Raw genomic sequence first — 18437 nt, forward strand, 5'->3', positions numbered from 1 at the left:
AATGGTAGTGGGGAGCCTGGGTGGCTCAGTTGGTTAAGCGTCCGACTTCGACTCAGGTCATGATCTCATGGCTCATGGGTTTGAGCCCCAGCATCAGGCTCTGTGCTGACAGCTCAAGCCTGGAGCCTGCTTCAGATTCTGTGTCTCTGTCTGTCTCTGCCCCTTCCCTGCTTATGCGCGCTCTCTCTCTCTCTCTCTCTCTCTCTCTCAAAAATAAATAAACATTAAAAAACTTTTTAAATAAATGGTAGCTACTAGAATTATTCCTCTTGTATGGAAGATAATGATCAAGTAAAATAATGAAATAGCTGCTCTGACAAATTATTTGTTATATACATGTAAAATTTTATTATTGCTTTTTGACTAATAATACATAGAAGTTCCAAATTTCATCTTGTCTTTACCACTCAGGACCTACACAGAATCCCCCAACAAAATTTGTTACCAGTTTCTAGAGTATCCTTCCTGAGACATTATAATAAGTTATAAAATGTGTATTTCTATTCCTTGGCACACTCATTCCGTGAACAAATATTGTGTGGCTTCTAGGTGCCCAGCACTGTTCTAGGTAGGATAAAACAGTGAACAAAATACCTGACAAACCCCACCCTTAAATTTAGGGTAGGGTAAGCATATTTTGCATATTGTTCTACACTTTGCTTTTTTCATCTCTTAAATAAATTTCCCATTATGACTGTTGTAGCTTTATCCCATGATTTTTTTTATTCAACTCAAAATATTACCCCGGGATCTCTGCTTTGATCAATGAATTATTTCGAAGTATGTTATGTAATTTCTAAGTGTTTGGCAGTTTTTTTTAGGTATCTTTCTTTTACTCGTTTATGATTTAATTTGGTTGATATCAAAGGACATACTGTGTATTTTATCATTCCATTAAATTTGTTCAGACTTGCTTTATGGCCCAGAATATGGTCTATTTTGTTGAATGTTCCACATTAATTTGAGTGAATGTGGATTCTGCTGTCATTGAATGGACTGTTACATAATTGCCAATTGGATCAAGTTGGTTGATAGTATGATTCACGTCTTTTAAATGCTTACTATTTTAAGTCTACTTGTTCTGTTAACTGTTAAAAGAATAATACAGTTTTTACCTGTACTTCAGGAGTTGTTTCTCTTTTCACTTGTGTCAGTTTTTGCTTCAGATATTTTTATGTGGTTTTGGGGTACATATACATTAGAATTGTTATGTATTGTTGATAAGGTTTGGCTTCTTTATAATTATGAAGTATTGTTCTTTGTCCCTGATAATATTCTTGGTCCTTTAATTTACTTTAGCATTTTTCTAATTAATTGTGTACTATTCCAGACGTGTTCTAAGCATTTATAAACAGATTTGAGTATGTGTTCCTTTTGCTTTCTCCCAGACTATTGCATGTTATATAACTAGGCATGTAAATCTTTCTTTTAATAAGTTGTGAAATATAACATACACAGAAGATTCGCTAAGCTTACAATGTAAGAAATAGTTATGTAATGAACACCTGTATAATCACCAGTCAGATCCAAATATAGAAAGCAGCTGCCAAGTATCTTTTCACCTTTCTTTAGATATCTTTATATTCTAATTTCATCTTCAAATGTCTTTCTTACATATTTTTTCAAATGTCTTTTCAGTATCTTTTTATCTTTTAATTATATCTGTTACAACTTCTTTCCTACCCCAGAGAGGTTACCACTCACCTGACCTCTATGGTGATCATTTCCTTGCTTTTCTTTACATTTTTGCCACTTTCATCAATATTGCCAGTATGCATAATTTGTTCATTTTCATTTCTATATATTCTCCTGTGTGAATATACAACAGTGTGTTTATTATTCTGAAGTTGGTGGGTACTGGATCATTTCCATTTCTTTTACAATGACGAATAATAATGTTATAGTATACTTGTACATGTATGATATTACAGTCGAGTGTGCTTTTTTAGGAGTATTTTTAGAAGTAGAATTGCTAGGGGCACCTGGGTGGCTCAGTTGGTTAAACGTCCGACTTTGGCTCAGGTCATGATCTCACGGTTCGTGGGTTCGAGCCCCATGTCAGGGTCTGTGCTGACAGCTCAGAGCCTGGAGCCTGCTTCCAATTCTCTGTCTCCCTCTCTTTCTACCCCTCCCCACTTGTGCTCTGTCTGTCTCTGCCTCTCAAAAATGAATACACTTTAAAAAAAAATTTTTTTAAGTAGAATTGCTAGATAACAGGGTGCACTGCTCTTCTGCATTATTAGATAATGCCAAACTTTTCCAAAGTAGTAAAATTTTTATTACTCCATATACTTGTCAACACTGAACATTGTATGACTTCATAATTCTTGCCGCTCTGTTATCAGTAGTAGTTTCTCATTGTGTTTGAATTACTAATGAAGTTCATCATTACCATATGTACCATCTCTACGTACGATTATTGACTATTTGGACTTCCTATTTTGTGAAGAAATTGTGTATAATTCTTTTGTCCATTTTCCTTTGAATTGCCTGTGTTTTTCTTAATGATGAGTTTTCTTTGTGGCAGGTAAAGGGGTGTGTGTGTGTGTGTGTGTGTGTGTGAGATATCTTTTCAAACTCGGATTTGCCTTTTAATTCTTTTTATGTTTTTTGATGAACACAGGTTCTGAATTTTAATCTAGTCAAACTTATTGGTCTTTTTCTTTATAGTTAGTTCTCTCCCCCACCCCACTCCAGAATATGAAAATATTGTCTACGAACTTTATCTCTTTTTTATCCACATATATATCTTTAATTCAGTTACACAGTTGTGAGGATAAAAATTGTCAGTCTTTCTGGAGGCAGCTTGATGATATGGATCAAAATCTTTTTTTTTTTTTAACGTTTATTTTTGAGAGAAAGAAAGAGAGTTGGGGGAGGGGTAGAGAGAGAAGGAGAGAGAGTATCTGAAGTGGGCTCCGAGCTGACTGCAGAGAGCCCGACGCAGAGTTTGAAGTGAGATCGTGACCTGAGCTGGAGTCAAATGTTTAACCAACTGAGCCACCCAGGCACCCTGATGCAGATTAGAACCTAAATGTGCCTGCCCTTTAATCCAGAAATTCTGCTTTAAGAAATTTCTTAGCTAGACACATAAAACATCGAGAAGATATCTGTGTGTGTGCGCGCGCATGTGTGCATACATGTTCAAACATTATTTTTCCTACCCATTCTATAGTAACTTAATGTAAAGGATACAGATATTCTTGTTGCTTAATATCAACAGCTACCTTGCATTTGCCAAGTGTGTAAGCATATCTCTCTCAGTGATTTTAGAGCTGTCAGTAAGGAAAGTACCTTACCCAAAATGATTTTACATAATTTTTTAAATCTCATATAATTTCATTATCACATTTGTGATAAATTCATTAGCATTAGCACATTTTAAATTAAAAGAGTCAAGGGAGGGGCGCCTGGGTGGCTCGGTCGGTTAAGCGTCCAACTTCGGCTCAGGTCGTGATCTCATGGTCCGTGAGTTTGAGCCCCGCGTCAGGCTCTGTGCTGACTCCTCAGAGCCTGGAGCCTGTTTCAGATTCTGTGTCTCCCTCTCTCTCTGCCCCTCCCCTGTTTACGCTCTGTCTCTCTCTGTCTCAAAAATAAACGTTAAAAAAAATTTTTTTTTAAAGAGTCATGGGATAGACTGGGGAATCATTGAAAAAACTTCACAGTTCAGGTATTCAGTGTGTAAGACTATTATTAATGTAACAGTGAAATAAATAGAAGTTACATCATATCTTGTAAAAACTTAAGTTTGGCACATTTTTAGCAGAGAGCACTGTAGATTAGGAGAAAATACTTATCTAATTACTTTTTTGATATCTCTAGAGCAGTGGTTCTCAGTGGTGAGGGGTGTCCAGTTTTACCCACCTGGGGATATTTTGGCAATGAGAAATGTCTGGAAACATCTTAAATTTTTACAATAGGAGGTTGGGAGGGAGAGACAGGAGGGGTGTGCCGGTGGTTTTGGTAGGTAGGAGCCAGGGGTACTGCTAAACGTCATACAATGGACAGGATTGCATCTACAGTAAAGTATTATCTGGCCCAAAATCTGTCAACAGTGCCAAGGTTGAGAACCCTTGCTTTAAAGTTCTCATATCTATGCATTGATAATAACTCAATCTCTAAACGACATTATATTATAAAGCCCACCTGACCTAGTATGGGACATAAGAGAAAATTTTCCTTAAAAGGTGGCATCATTAATATATTTTGTCACATGAATATACGATAGACACTTCTTTACCAGCCTGTGTTTAGTTCATCAAATTAATGATGTTCTGAATTCTTTTTTTGTATAAGGTGCTAAATTCCATGCCTAACTGAACACTTAAAGCTGATAAATTACCTTTTATTGTGCTGCTCTTGTTTTGCTCCTATTAGTTGTATTACATGTTTACCAAGAGCTTATTGTGTTTGTTTCCCTGCTTCTTTATGTAATATCAGTTAATATTAACTATATCAGTTAATATAAGCTTTTGAACAAGATTTTAAAAAAATTCCTGTTGAATAAAGTAGTAACAAATCAGTTGTGAAAGACTAGAAGCAGGAAGGTGGGAGTCACTGTATTCAGAGATTCTCCACTTGCCAAGTACCCTTAGATTATTTTTTCTATTTTAAAATAGCCAAAACTGGAGATTACTTACAATCTATGATGAATATGGTTTATGTAAGGAAGATTGTGAAGATTCTAATTCATAGATTCACCGTCAGAGAGTATTAATAAACAAAACTATATGTGTATTTGTATTTTTTTTCTTAAAAGTACTGTTTTCAATTAACAACAAACTAATAGTCCCAGTACCATTGGATAACAGCTCTGTCTACAGTAAACTTAATAGAATTGAGAGTAGTATTGGAAAAAGATGTCATAAATATTTATTATGCTTCAGAAATATACTAAAAATTGGGGTTTAGATTTGATAGCCATACTTACTTATTAGAAGTAATCTTGTACTTTTATCTTTAGATAAATTCAATTATTGAGTATTTGTCACTTGACTTCCTAGATTAATTCTTCATTTTATTTGTGATCTCTCCTGCCTCTGTTTTTTTTAATAAGTTAATTCTGCCTAGGAGTATATCTGTAATTCAGTTTTTGCATGAAAAAAAAATTAGAGAAGACCTTAGACTGAAGGTATCACGTTTCTTTTACCATTAATTTATCCAAGATATGAGCAAGCATTTTAAAAATAAGATTCCCATTTCAATGAACAGTGTTAATATCTTAGTCCCAGATTTAATCCTGTGTGTTCCTTTTGTAGTAATTAATTTTTGAAGTGTAAACGCAAATTTTAATTTTAAAAAGTAAATGTCAGTTTGGAAAGAAGAGTGCCCCATGAGCATCATGGGAGAAAATATTGGGTATAATTCTCTTCCAGATGGCACCCCTACAGGTGAGGCAGCAGCCTGTGAAATTACAGTCTGAATTACACTGCAGATGAGCCGGGCATTTGGAGCAGCGCCTTCTGATATCAGTAATAAATGACTTGGTTCAGAACCAAGGACAGTTCCCAGGAAATTAAAGGCTATTCTATCACATAGGAAGCCTATAGTAGAATGAAGGAACTGTCTTCATTCCCTCCACTTGAGGGAAAAGTCAACAGTTAGCAATACATATATGAATCTTTTCATCTGCTAATATTTTAAGCTAAATGTATTTTTCTCATAGACATCATGTATTGGTTCTACATATATTCTAATGTTTGCATTGATTTTCCAAACATAATTTTCATAATGGACAGTGGCTAAGAGCCAGTTGCCAACCAAGTTATCACTTTGAAATATTATAAATCATATATCTATTATAAATTCTAATCTTGTTTAATATGCTCTGTGGGAAATTTTTCATTTCAAAACACTTGAGTCCTTTTAAATACTAAATCTTATTTTCAATTAGATAAATCAATTTAAGAAGCAACATAGAATAGTTATACAGAACATACTCTGCAGTTAGACCAAGGTTCAAATTCTGGCTCATTCAGATGTTTCTGTAACTATTAACTTTTTTTTTTTTTAAGTTACTCAACATTGTAAACCTTATCAGTTAAATGGAAATAACAATAAAATGTGCTTTAGGGAAGAATTAAATAAGTTAATCCTTATAAAGATACTTAATACAATACTAATCACTAATAACTATCACTACTATTACTATTTGAGAAATTTAATTTGAAAGCAAAACAGCATTTTAAAATAACCAGTTTTATTTTGTACCAGAAAAATAGCAAAAAGCAGATAGTTTCATTTTAACAAATATAATGATGTATATTAGTAACTCTGATTCTTTTATTCATTCAGAAATTCCTTACTGAGTTACTTCTGTCTACCAGCCACATTTGTAGCCTTAGTAATATAACTTCAAACAATATAGATAGAGGCGCCTGGGTGGCTCAGTTGGTTAAGCGTCTGACTTCGGCTCAGGTCATGTTCTCACAGTTCATGGGTTCGAGCCCTGCATTGGGCTCTATGCTGACAGCTGGAGCCTGGAGGCTGCTTCAGATTCTGTGCCTCCTTCTCCCTCCCTGCCCCGCTCACTCTAGGTTTCTCTCTCTCAAAAATAAAACAGATATCTAGATAGATAGATAGATAGATAGATAGATAGATAGATAGATAGATAGAGTTCTTGCACCTCTTGGAGCTTACATTTTAATTTTAGTCAGAAGTTAAACACAAAAATACACAACATTTTAATTCATGAGTGCCACAATGAAATACGAAGTAGGGTAAAGAGATAGAGCTCAGAGGAGGAAAAAGATGATATTTTACGTGGAGATAATCAGGAAAAACCTTTCTGAGGAGGTAATACTTGAGCAGAAATCTGACTACTAAGTGAAATGAATGGCCAGTAAAATGGCCAGTCTCCATTGAGTAGCGTATTTAGGAGGTACGTTAAATATGAAGAAATGTGTAATCTATTGTTGGTTCGAAGGAATACTTTTCTGTTAATTTACTAGTTCAGCTCTTCTTTAACTTAAGGTTTATAAGCTATTTAGACAGAATAGAAGCCTCATCATATACTTACATAAGCAATACCTTGATGCTGAAGTGAAAAACATATCAGAAATAGATTCAGAATACCATTTTTAATTGTATACCAATGAAGAGAGAAAAAGATAAAAATGGGAACAATGAAAGAAGAAAGACTTGGTTTAGCCTTCTGCTTCTAGCCATTTTAGCCCAGTTCTACCACATGGTAGCTGACTCCACATAGTGCCTTCTGCCAAACTAAAGAATCATGTGATACATCCTTTTATAGGTTTTATGTGTTAACCCTATGCCAAACACTGTGCTAAATCCTTTACCTGTATCAACAAAAGTGTTTCATCATCTGCTTTCAGAAATTCTCGGACCTAATAATGATGACTGTCTGAGAAAATGGGAAGGAAAAGCATGGCTTTTAAAAAGGGATATTTTGGGGCGCCTGGGTGGCGCAGTCGGTTGAGCGTCCGACTTCAGCCAGGTCACGATCTCGCGGTCTGTGAGTTCGAGCCCCGCGTCGGGCTCTGGGCTGATGGCTCAGAGCCTGGAGCCTGTTTCCGATTCTGTGTCTCCCTCTCTCTCTGCCCCTCCCCCGTTCATGCTCTGTCTCTCTCTGTCCCAAAAATAAATAAACATTGAAAAAAAAAATTTAAAAAAAAAAATAAATAAATAAAAAGGGATATTTTTACTGCCAAGAATGATTGTCTTCTTTCTTTTGTTTGTTTGCGCTTGAGTTTAGCAACAGTAGGAATTGAATCTTAAAGCCAGTGTTTTATAAGGGGAGCTAAAATTTGTATGGTATTATTCATCTGATCATATGACTTAAATCGTTTAACCTCTCTAGTGCTGATTTCTATAATGTGAAAATTATGTTATTTGAATAGTTAGAACTTTTGAAACTATCTCTTACTGTTTGATCAGAATTTTAAGCTTAGCTAAGGTAATCATTATAGGGTATGTGGAAAAATGCTTATTGATGTTTGTTATTTTATTTATTTATTTATTTATTTTACTGTTTATTTATTTTTGAGAGAGAGAGACAGAGACAGAGCACAAGCAGGGGAGGGGGAGGGAGAGAGGGAGACAAAGAACCCAAAGCAGGCTCCAGGCTCTGAGCTGTCAGCACAGAGCCTGACACAGGGCTAAAACCCAGCCAAAGTCAGACACTTAACCAACTGAGCCACCCAGGCACCCCACATTATTATTATTTTAGTGTTTATTTATTTTGAGAGACAGAAGCTGGGGGAGGGGAAGCAGAGAGGGAATCCCAAGCAGGCTCTGTGCTGTCAGTGCAGAGTCCAACTCAGGCTCAATCTCATGAACTGTGAGATCATGACCTGAGCTGGAATCAAGAGTTGGATACTTAACCGACTAAGCCACCCGGGCGCCCCTAATGTTTGTTATTTTCAATAGAAGAAGACATATGGGAGAGTCATAAGTATAAATACCAAAGTTTGAAGTATTAAATAAAACTGTTTTGTTTTTGTTTTTGTTTTTGCCTAGGGGAAAAAAATCCCTGTGATTATCTTTGTGAGAAGAATCTTAAAGTAGGAATTCCATGGCACTAATTTGGTGAATGTGGCCAAATTATTTTTATTGGGTTTTAAAATTCTGTTTCTTAATTGTATAGAAATTTTGAGCGTTTTATTTTTTTTGTGTGTGTGCACAGATATGCATAGTCTAGCCTGGTCTGAGAAAAGAAATGATACAAGATCTCTGAAATGATTCATAGATCCCTGAAAAAGCAAAGACAGGAATTTCAGTTCTGACTCATGGATAGTAATATAGGACCATTGAATAAACATATGATTCTGAACAGACTGATAAGCCTTTATTCTCTAATTTATTAAACATAATTTTAGGGGCGCTGGGTGTCTCAGTCTGTTGTGTGTCCGACTCTTGGTTTTATTTAGTTCAGGTCATGATCTCATAGTTTGTGACGTCAAGCCCCACGTCGGGCTCTGCACTGACAGCACGGAACCTGCTTGGAATTCTCCATCTCCCTTTCTTTCTGCCCCTCCCCTGCACGCACACGCTCTCTCTGTCTCGCTCAAAAATAAATTTTAAAAAACCCATAATTTAAAAAAATTGATTAGCCTTTACAAATATATTCTTAAATAGCTCTTAATTTTTTAGCTAAATAAATAAGATTTATTTTTCCAACCTTTTACATGTATTAACATATTTAATCCCCACAGGAGCCAATATAAAGTAGAATACCATAGTTGTCACTTTACAGATGGAGAAACTGAGACACAATGGTGTTAATTTAACTTGTCCAAGGTCACATAGAGAAAAGAATTTCTCTGGGATTTAAATCCTGAAGTGTACCCTCTTTGCCACTACACTATTGGTATTGACTGCAGCACCAGTTTAAAATATGCTGCAATTTAATCTCTGGTGGATGGCTAATAATAACTTTGTCATAAATGCAGTAAATAAGCATGTTGTTAGAAGGAGCTACTTTCAGTTACTGATGGAGAAGACTTTTGGTTTGTTTGTAGTACATGGAATTAAGACAGAGTTTGGACATAGGGAAGTAAAGTACTTAGATTTTGCCAACCAGTTCGAAAGTGAATACTAGAAACAGTTTGACACACTGCGAAATCAATGACAAACTAATTTTTTTTGCCCCCTTCCAAAAAAGACTAGACTATAATGAATAATTTTTACCAATATGTGAATTTATTTTATTTATTTTAATGTTTTAATATGCAGTAACCTTATAAATACGGACAATTTTTCACCTAACCTATTAACATGTTTTACCAGCTGATCTTTTTCCCATAAGGTAAATAGAAGACTTATTTTTTAATAATTCCTTGGCATAAATTATAATTTGCTTTAATCAACAGTTGAGTGCTTATTTATAAGCATTTGTGTGTATTGATCTGCATGAATTATGTTGGATTGATAAAGATTTCTTAGTTGACTTCCAAAAGTTCCCTGTTCTTTGAGTACACAGATGATATTAATAGGGAACTAACTTGTAACAGTCAGACGTATTACTGAAATACTCTAGCCAGAAAACAGTTTTCACCAAGTCCTTAATTTTCCTAACGTTGACACATTAATAAAAGAGCTTTGTTGCTTAGTCTTTTTTTTGTAGGCAAGCATTTTCTTCTCAGTGAATTGGTGTGTTGCTGGGAGTGGGTAAACATCAATGTAGAGTTGCTGGTGTCAGTTTAATTAGGTTGTTTTAAGTGATTCAGGCTTGAGAGCTATATTTTCTATAGGTTTAAATGTGCTGTTTATTAATCTTTTGTGAAGATTATCCATCCCAGGTGTGCAGGTTTTTCTTGTTCTCGAGACCCCTCTAAAAAGTCTTTGCTCACGTGGTTAAAGAATATTGTATTTATCCTGTCAGTTATTTGTGCACAGAACAAATGAAGTAAGAGCAGTTTTGATTTAGAATGCTGTCATTAGGGCAGAATTCATGTTGTTTCACTCTAAGCAGTAATAAAGTGTTTTATGTGCTAAGCACTGTGCTGAGCACTTGACTGTCCCTGCTGCCCTGGGGTAGTGGGGCGGTGGGGGGGTGGGGGGGGCGGTGGCCTCTAGAAGGAGAAGGACTGACTCAAGCTGACATCTACCCTTCACTCATGATACCAGTAGTGGTAAATTTTCTTTTCACCTGTACTGAAATTGTCCTTTCATAGCAGAGGCATTACTGGTCTCTAAAATCTGGAGTACTCCAGAGCTGTAGTCCATGAACATAAAACAACACTAGTTGTGCAAGGTGTTGATAGGTGTAATACGTGAAAAAAAAAGAGGTTTGTAGTCAAAAAGTGGGTAACACATGGGTTAGGTATGTTCAACAAATTTCTTTACTTTAACAGTTTCCAGAACTATTGAAGCATCTGTGTTTCTTAAAGATTCCCTCCCTTCCTTTATTTTTTTTATTTTTTTTATTTTTTTTAACGTTTATTTATTTTTGAGACAGAGAGAGACAGAGCATGAACGGGGGAGGATCAGAGAGAGAGGGAGACACAGAATCTGAAACAGGCTCCAGGCTCTGAGCGGTCAGCACAGAGCCCGACGCGGGGCTCGAACTCACGGACCGTGAGATCATGACCTGAGCCGAAGTCGGTCGCTTAACCGACTGAGCCACCCAGGCGCCCCCTTTTTTTTTTTAAACAAAAGAGAAAGTCACTGGACAGGAAGCTCTTTGGAAAATGGTGTTTTAGACTAGGATTTCTTAACCTTAGCCCTATCAACTTTGGGGTTGGACAGTGTGTTGTGAGGGCTTCCTGTGCATGTTGTAGCCTGTTTGTCAGCATCTCTTGGCTTTGCCTATTAGATGCCAGTAGCATCCTACCTTCCCCCGACCCCGCCAAGTTGTGACAATCAAAAATGGCACTAGACGTTGCCAGATGTCCTGCAGGGGATGGGGGGGGGGGGGGAAATGGGGACAAAATTTAGTTGAGAATCACTGTCTAGATTATTAATATTGCAATACTCCAAGGGGAGTTAGAGGGTATTTTAACAATTTCTGTCTCAGACTTTCCTTTTAATGAGGAAGAAATAAATAGTCTAGAAAGTGGAAGCACAGATAAAGAAGGTTCAGTACATTCAACCATAATAAACTTTCTGTGTCCACGTTATAATTACTTGGAGAATTTAATGCAAAAAGTAATTTCAAACTTTGCAGAAAAGTATATGGCAGAGACAAAAAAACATGCCTTTTATAAAAAGAGTAGCCCAGATATTTAAAATGTTCTACATATGAAGATATTGATTGTGCATTTCTAAAATCCTTTTTTTTTCATGTTTTTTATGCAGGGCTATTTTCTTCTTTTTGAGTCCATGTTAGATTCTGTCCTTTATGCAAAGAACAAATACTTGGCAAAAGGAGGATCAGGTGAGTATAAAATTCTAGTTTTAATAATGTAATTTTAGTCTGGCAGAACCAAGTGAACCTTTGGATTTCAAATAAACTATGCATGACGGAGAAAGTTCCCAATAGAAATGAAAGATGTTTCAATTAGCTGAAGCTTGAAGGCAGTCGTTTACTGTTGATAGTAGAACATTATAGAAGATATGCAGGACTCTAAGTTAATGGTATTCTCAAGAATGCTTTTTCAAAAAATACTAAGGACTAGATTTAGAAACTATTTGATAATTGAAATCAAAATCTAACAAACTCCTTTTGATTCTTAATCCTTATGACATTTAGTTTTTTTTTTTTCCAATAGAGTATTTCATACTGGGTTGGAAATTACACACTTTACTGGCAAATTTTCCATGACTTCACTAAATATATAAACCTGTCATCTCTGTGTTTTAATGAGAACATTTAAGAACCGACTGGTTTCTAAGTTTTTAAAGTGTAGCATATCCAAACAGTATTTTTATACTGTATATATTAGATTTTTTATCAGTATTTTTATTGGATCCCAATAAATTTGGAAAGCTTTCTTATATTAATTCTGTATACACAAAGTGAAATTGTGTTTTTATAAGCCTTCTGCTGTGAACAGTTATATACAAACAGTCCCTTTCAGAGCAGGGATTATGTTTTGTTCATCTTTGTTTCTTCAACGAGCTCCACAGCTCCTGGAACGTAGATGGAGCATCATGTAAGTTTATTGAATCAAATCATTAAAACTGAATTGAATAGCATCTGTCTCCCTTTATTCACGTCTCCCTGTACCTTCACTTTCTCCAAAGTGTCAATATCATCAAATGGTTTCCACAGTCAGAGTACAGTTGATAAAATTGTTATATAAAAGTAGATGAAAATGAGACATTTTGAACTAGTGACATAAAGCACTTAATCATACTTATGCCTCCTGCCCATCCATATTCTATGAAATCACTTTGGCGATTATGATACAGTAAAAATCAGTGAGACCAAAACATGAAGCACAGAAAGTTCTCCAGCACAATAGAATTCTTTTATAATAGCTTTTAAATGGATTGCCTTTCTTTTTCAAAATGCTCTCATTTATTTTATCACTATATTTTCTGCAAGCATTTCAAGATGTGTTCCTGATCTCTGCCATGAATCTGGCTAGAATTTTTAGATATACTTTACCCTACAAAAATTAGCTATATCTGATATATTCTATAATTTCAGTGGCTTTTTTTAAAACGACTATTATACCTAATGACTGAAACTAATATTATCTACCATTTGTGGATTGTCTACCAGCTGCCAAATACTATACTTTTTTTTATATTATTACATATGTAATCCTCACAACAGCCAAAGGTGTCCTAGAGGATACATATTAAGTGGTCAAGCCTTGACTTTTTTTTTTTAAATCACGATCTGTCAATTCCAATATTCATGTTCTTTTCAGCATCCCTTTTTATTTCCCTATTAAAATGCACTTTATTAAATCTGATTCTTGTTTTGATGTTCTAGGGAAGATTCAGTTTCCATACCTCCCTGAATGGTATTCATTGGTCTTACTGAAGGACTGACAGCAATTTAATACATTTAAATTGACTTCTTGGTGAAATTCATTAAGAACTTATAGCATGAATATAATGAGGTTATATTTGAGGAAACAATAGCAGAGTATCTCCCACCATCAGGAATGAAGTGAAAGCTCCTAACTCTAGTTCTTTTTGTATTTTTATATACCTAATATTAACATTGAGGTAATCTGGAGGCATATTGAAGACAGGTCAGCATTCAACTGCCTAGGCAGTGCTAGTGAATGTTGCTTGTTAACAGAATTAAGAGAAAAGAAGGAAAAGTCAGAAATGAGTAACATGAGGTAGCCTATTTAGCGTGTTTTGTGTTTGAGTGTGCCTTCCTGAATATCACCAGTCATGTATTGTGCTTGTTCTTCTGTTGCAAGGAAAGTTTTCTTTATGTTTTTCTGAAGGAAAGATTTACTAAGCAATTAGTAGTGCAAAGACTTTGGAAAGAGTTATTGAATTATGAGAGAGGGAAAATATTAAAATTTCATATAAGCATAAAGGAACCACGGTTTATTTTTACATGACTTTAGGTTCAGTGTATGTCTCACTATATATATATAATGGTATGGAGTATAAAACACAGTCAGCCAGTAGTGAGTATTTATTCTCCCTGTTATTGCCATTGACAAGCAAATTCTGTAGTATTTTGGAGGTATTCATTTACTGCTATTGCTATTAATAAAAATAGTTTTATAAAGTTAATGAAAATGGGTTTACTAAAAACTTCTTCTGTTTTTAGCTAAGATTTAGTAAGCACGAGTTGTATGTCAGAAATTGTAGTGTTTTACATTCAACCAACTTATAGATGAAGAGGAAAACTTAAAAAGATGATTTATTATCAGAGGGAAGGAAGATACATTAAATAGGTAATGGGTATTAAGGAGGACATTTGTGATGAGCACCAGGTGTTTTATATAAGTGGTGAATCACCAAATTCTATACCTGAAACTAATATTGCATTGTATGTTAACTAGCTGGAATTTAAGTAAAAACTTGGGGAGGGGGGGAGAAAATGATTTGCTGTGACCAATGCATATTTTTACAATTAGAATTAAGACAAAAACAAATGTGTGTTTTAGGATAACTACAAAGAATGTAAATATTTTATACTCTAACAATGTCAAATGCTGCATCTTACAAAAATTGGAAAGAGAATGCAGAAGGCAGGTGGGAGGAAGTGTATATACTTGAGTTGCTTTATCTTTGATAGGAATTCATTGAATCTCATTTAAAGCTGACAAATCAAGTAATAGAATTATAAGCACATTTAGCACTACAAAGTTAATGTTAAAATAATACTATTGATTAAAATTTACCATTGAGGTTTGTGACCATAGATTCTGTCTATATCTTGATTGTGGTAGTGACTGTATTTATCAAATCACGTAGAACTATACACCAAAAAGGCCAAAAAAGAGTGAGTTTTATTACTGCATGTGAATTATACCTTAATAAAAGTGATGTTTAAAAAGAAAAAAGTGAAGTGGCATTTCCCACCTTCAGGTCAATTGAATTATGACATGTTTTGATTTCTAACTTTTCAAAAAAACGTATTAAAGCTGTGTACTATCTCTGTGCCCACCTCTGTATTTGCTGTTAGTATTATCAATGCATCTCTCTTTTAATTAAAAAAAATTATAATGAAAAACAAGGAAGGGGAGGAATAAAGAAATATACTAATTTTATGATTACTCATGATAGGAGATTAAATAGTGTTGAAAATAGAGAACAAAATGTATTTTATAATGTAATTACAAAGTTAGCTACTACTAAAACAAAAACACAGAAGTTCTTAAATAGAAGAACTAATACTTAGGAAGAAGTCAAAAAGACCATGTAGTCAACTACTTAAAAACAAAACAAAACAAAAACTAAAGATACAGAAAAGATAACATAAAATGGTGGAGTATGAACAACAACAACAAAAAATGTCCTATCAATAAATGTAAATTAGGGTTAAACTGACCTATTCAAAGAAAAAAAACTTCAGATTGGATCACCAAAAAAAAACCAAAAAAACAACAAAAAAAAAACAACAAACCCTAATTCTGTATGCTTTATAGAGTCACACTTAAATTAAAACAAGATCATTTGGAAAAGTTAAAAGGATTAAAAAAGATATTCAGTGAGCAAATCCCTCCAAAATGAAAGTAGCAGTCATGGTATTGATACCAGACAACAGGAACTGGAACAAAATATTATATAATCAATCATATGAATAAAGCTTAGAGCTAAGACATAAAATCATGCCCATATTCATAGATACTAAAAAGGTTTTTGACAAAATACAATTTACGTTCTTGTCTTTTTTATGAGAAAATAAGAATAGTTGGACCCTAGCTTACATGATAAAGTATATTGTTTCAACTGAAAGCCTGCATCATGTTTAATGGGGAGATACTAAAAACATTTGCCCTATAGTCAAAACAAGATTTGGATGGCCACTATTATACCATTTACTTCATATTATACCATTACTCAATATTTTATCAGAGGTACTAGTCAGTGCTATTAGAAAAGAGAAAGAGCATAGAAGATAAATAAAAAGGGAGATAAAACTAATATTATTTGTAGATTCTATGATTCAAAGTAGGCACCTCAAGTGAATCAACTGAAAAATGATAATAAAAATTTAGTACATTATTGAGTTACAAAATAACATAATTAGAAATAAGCAAAATTTATATGCAAACAGCATTACTACTAAAGGACAGAAACAAGATAAATAAGTGGAAAGATAGACCATATTCTTGGAAGGAGAGAACAAGTGCCATAAAGATACCAGTTTTCCCAAAATTAATTTAAAATGTGTAATCCAAAAACATTGACATTTGTTGAAGACAGATAATAAGTACATGAGTTAATTATGCTTTTTCAATTTTGTCTGTATTCGATATTTTTTATAGGATAAATTTTATAAAATGGTAATTCCAACATACAAGTTTTTTTTCTTTTTTAATTAGGCTTTTTAAACTTTTTAATGGCAAGAAAACTGAGATAGAAGGGTACCAGACTAGCAGACTAGTGCTACCAAATATAAAACATATTACAAAGCCTCAATAATTAAAACAATGTTTATTTCATTCTCTTTTTTTTTAATGTTTATTTATTTTTGAGACAGAGAGAGACAGAGCATGAATGGGGGAGGGGCAGAGAGAGAGGGAGACACAGAATCCGAAGCAGGCTCCAGGCTCTGAGCCATCAGCCCAGAGCCTGACGCGGGGCTCAAACTCACGAACCGTGAGATCGTGACCTGAGCTGAAGTCGGACGCTCAACTGACTGAGCCACCCAGGCGCCCCTTATTTCATTCTTGAATGGACAGATAAGTTGAACAGAATTGAGAATCCTGGTATAAATCCAGCAATATATGGCATCTCATATAATTAAGGAAATAGTTTACTGTAGTAAATTATGTTGAGAGAGTTGGGTAGCCCTCTGTGTTAAAAAAATAAGAAAAAATGAAAAAGTAATGTTTAATCCACACAATTAATTATAAAGTAATAAATCTACACCAAAAGTCACACACTGTAAATATTAAATGAGTCAAGGTTAAGTGCAAAAAAGAAAGGATAAAAATACTAGGAGACATAGGCATATTATTTCTTTATAAACTTGGGGAGAGAGGCTTTCTAAATAGGAACTTCATCCAGATGCATGTATTGAAAGAGAAATTGATAAATTTGGTTATATCTAAATAAATAAATTTCTAAGTGGCAGCATATGCCATATGGAAAGTTACAAAAGAAGGTACAAACTGAAAAAATTGGTCTGACCACAGACTGGATAGAAAGTTGGGCAGGGACACATGGGTGGCTCATTTGGTTAAGCATCCGACTTTGGCTCAGGTCATGATCTCGCGGTTCGTGGGTTCAAGAAGCTCAGAGCCTGGAGCCTGCTTTGGATTCTGTTTCTTCCTCTCTCTGCCCCTCTCCCGCTCATGCTCTGTCTCTGTCTCTGTCTCTCAAAACATGAATAAACATTAAAAAAAAAAAAAGGTGGGCAAAGAATTGAATGGCAGCTCCCAGAAAAGGAAATACAGTTGACTCCTTTAAACATGTGCTCAGTCTCTTGTCATATTAAGAAAAATATCCAATATAAGAAATCTTTGTCTTTTTGCATAGAATATTCCTGTGTTTTTCTTGAAGTTACAACTTTTTACGTTTATGTCTATGATTCATTTCAAAATAATCTTTCTGTATGGTACACAGTAAGGATGGATGTTAATATTTTCTAGTCATTTCTTTGTTGAAATGACTATCCTTTCCCATAAGTTGCTTAGCATCTTTGTAGAAAATTAATTGACCACACATATGTGGGTATGTTTTTGTATTCTGTTCATTTGATCTGTAAGTCTCTCTTTCCACCAATTAGCATGCTATCTTAATTACTGTAATTTGTTTTGGCAATGTGGTAGTGTGTGTGTGTGTGTGTGTGTGTGTGTGTGTTTAAAAAATTTTATTTTATTTTTAATATATGTTTTAAAGTTTTTATTTATTTTGAGAGAGAGAGACAGAGACAGAGACAGCGAGCTGGGGAAGGGCAGAGAGAGAAGGAGAGAGAGAATCCCAGGAAGGCTCCATGCTGTCAGCGCAGAGCCTAACACAGGGCTCAAGCTCACAAACCATGAGTGAGATCATGACCTGAACTGAAACTAAGTGTCGGACGCTTAACCAACTGCACCACCCAGGCTCCCCTAAAACTAAATTGTAGAATCTTATCAATTTGAATCTGTCAGTCTGTCAATTTTAAAGAGATTGCTAGCATTGTGGTAGGATTGACTTAAATGAATAGATCAACTTGAGAATAATCAGCATCTTAACAGTGTTGAATCTTTGAAACCATAAACACAATATACCTTTTGTTTTTTTCTAAGTCTTTAATTTCTCTTGGCAATATTTTCTAATTTGCAATATAGAGATCTTGCACATCTTCTGTTAAGTTTATTCTTAGGTATTTAAAATTTTTTGTCATTCTTACAAGTGGAAATTTTTAAAATTTCATTTTTCAGTTGGCTACCGCAAGTATA

The 18437-nt window shown here is 34.6% G+C and overlaps 1 protein-coding gene across 1 annotated transcript in view; it reads left to right on the forward strand.

The window, feature by feature from the left end:
- PRMT3 (protein arginine methyltransferase 3) overlaps positions 1–18437 on the forward strand; it is a 147589-nt gene that overhangs the window by 71912 nt on the left and 57240 nt on the right. The window contains exon 11 of the mRNA XM_045484777.1: positions 11758–11836. Within this exon, the coding sequence (XP_045340733.1) occupies positions 11758–11836 (79 nt within the window). The remainder of the gene's footprint in view (positions 1–11757; positions 11837–18437) is intronic.

Source organism: Leopardus geoffroyi, chromosome D1 (assembly GCF_018350155.1).
Source record: "Leopardus geoffroyi isolate Oge1 chromosome D1, O.geoffroyi_Oge1_pat1.0, whole genome shotgun sequence".
Lineage (NCBI taxonomy): Eukaryota > Metazoa > Chordata > Mammalia > Carnivora > Felidae > Leopardus > Leopardus geoffroyi.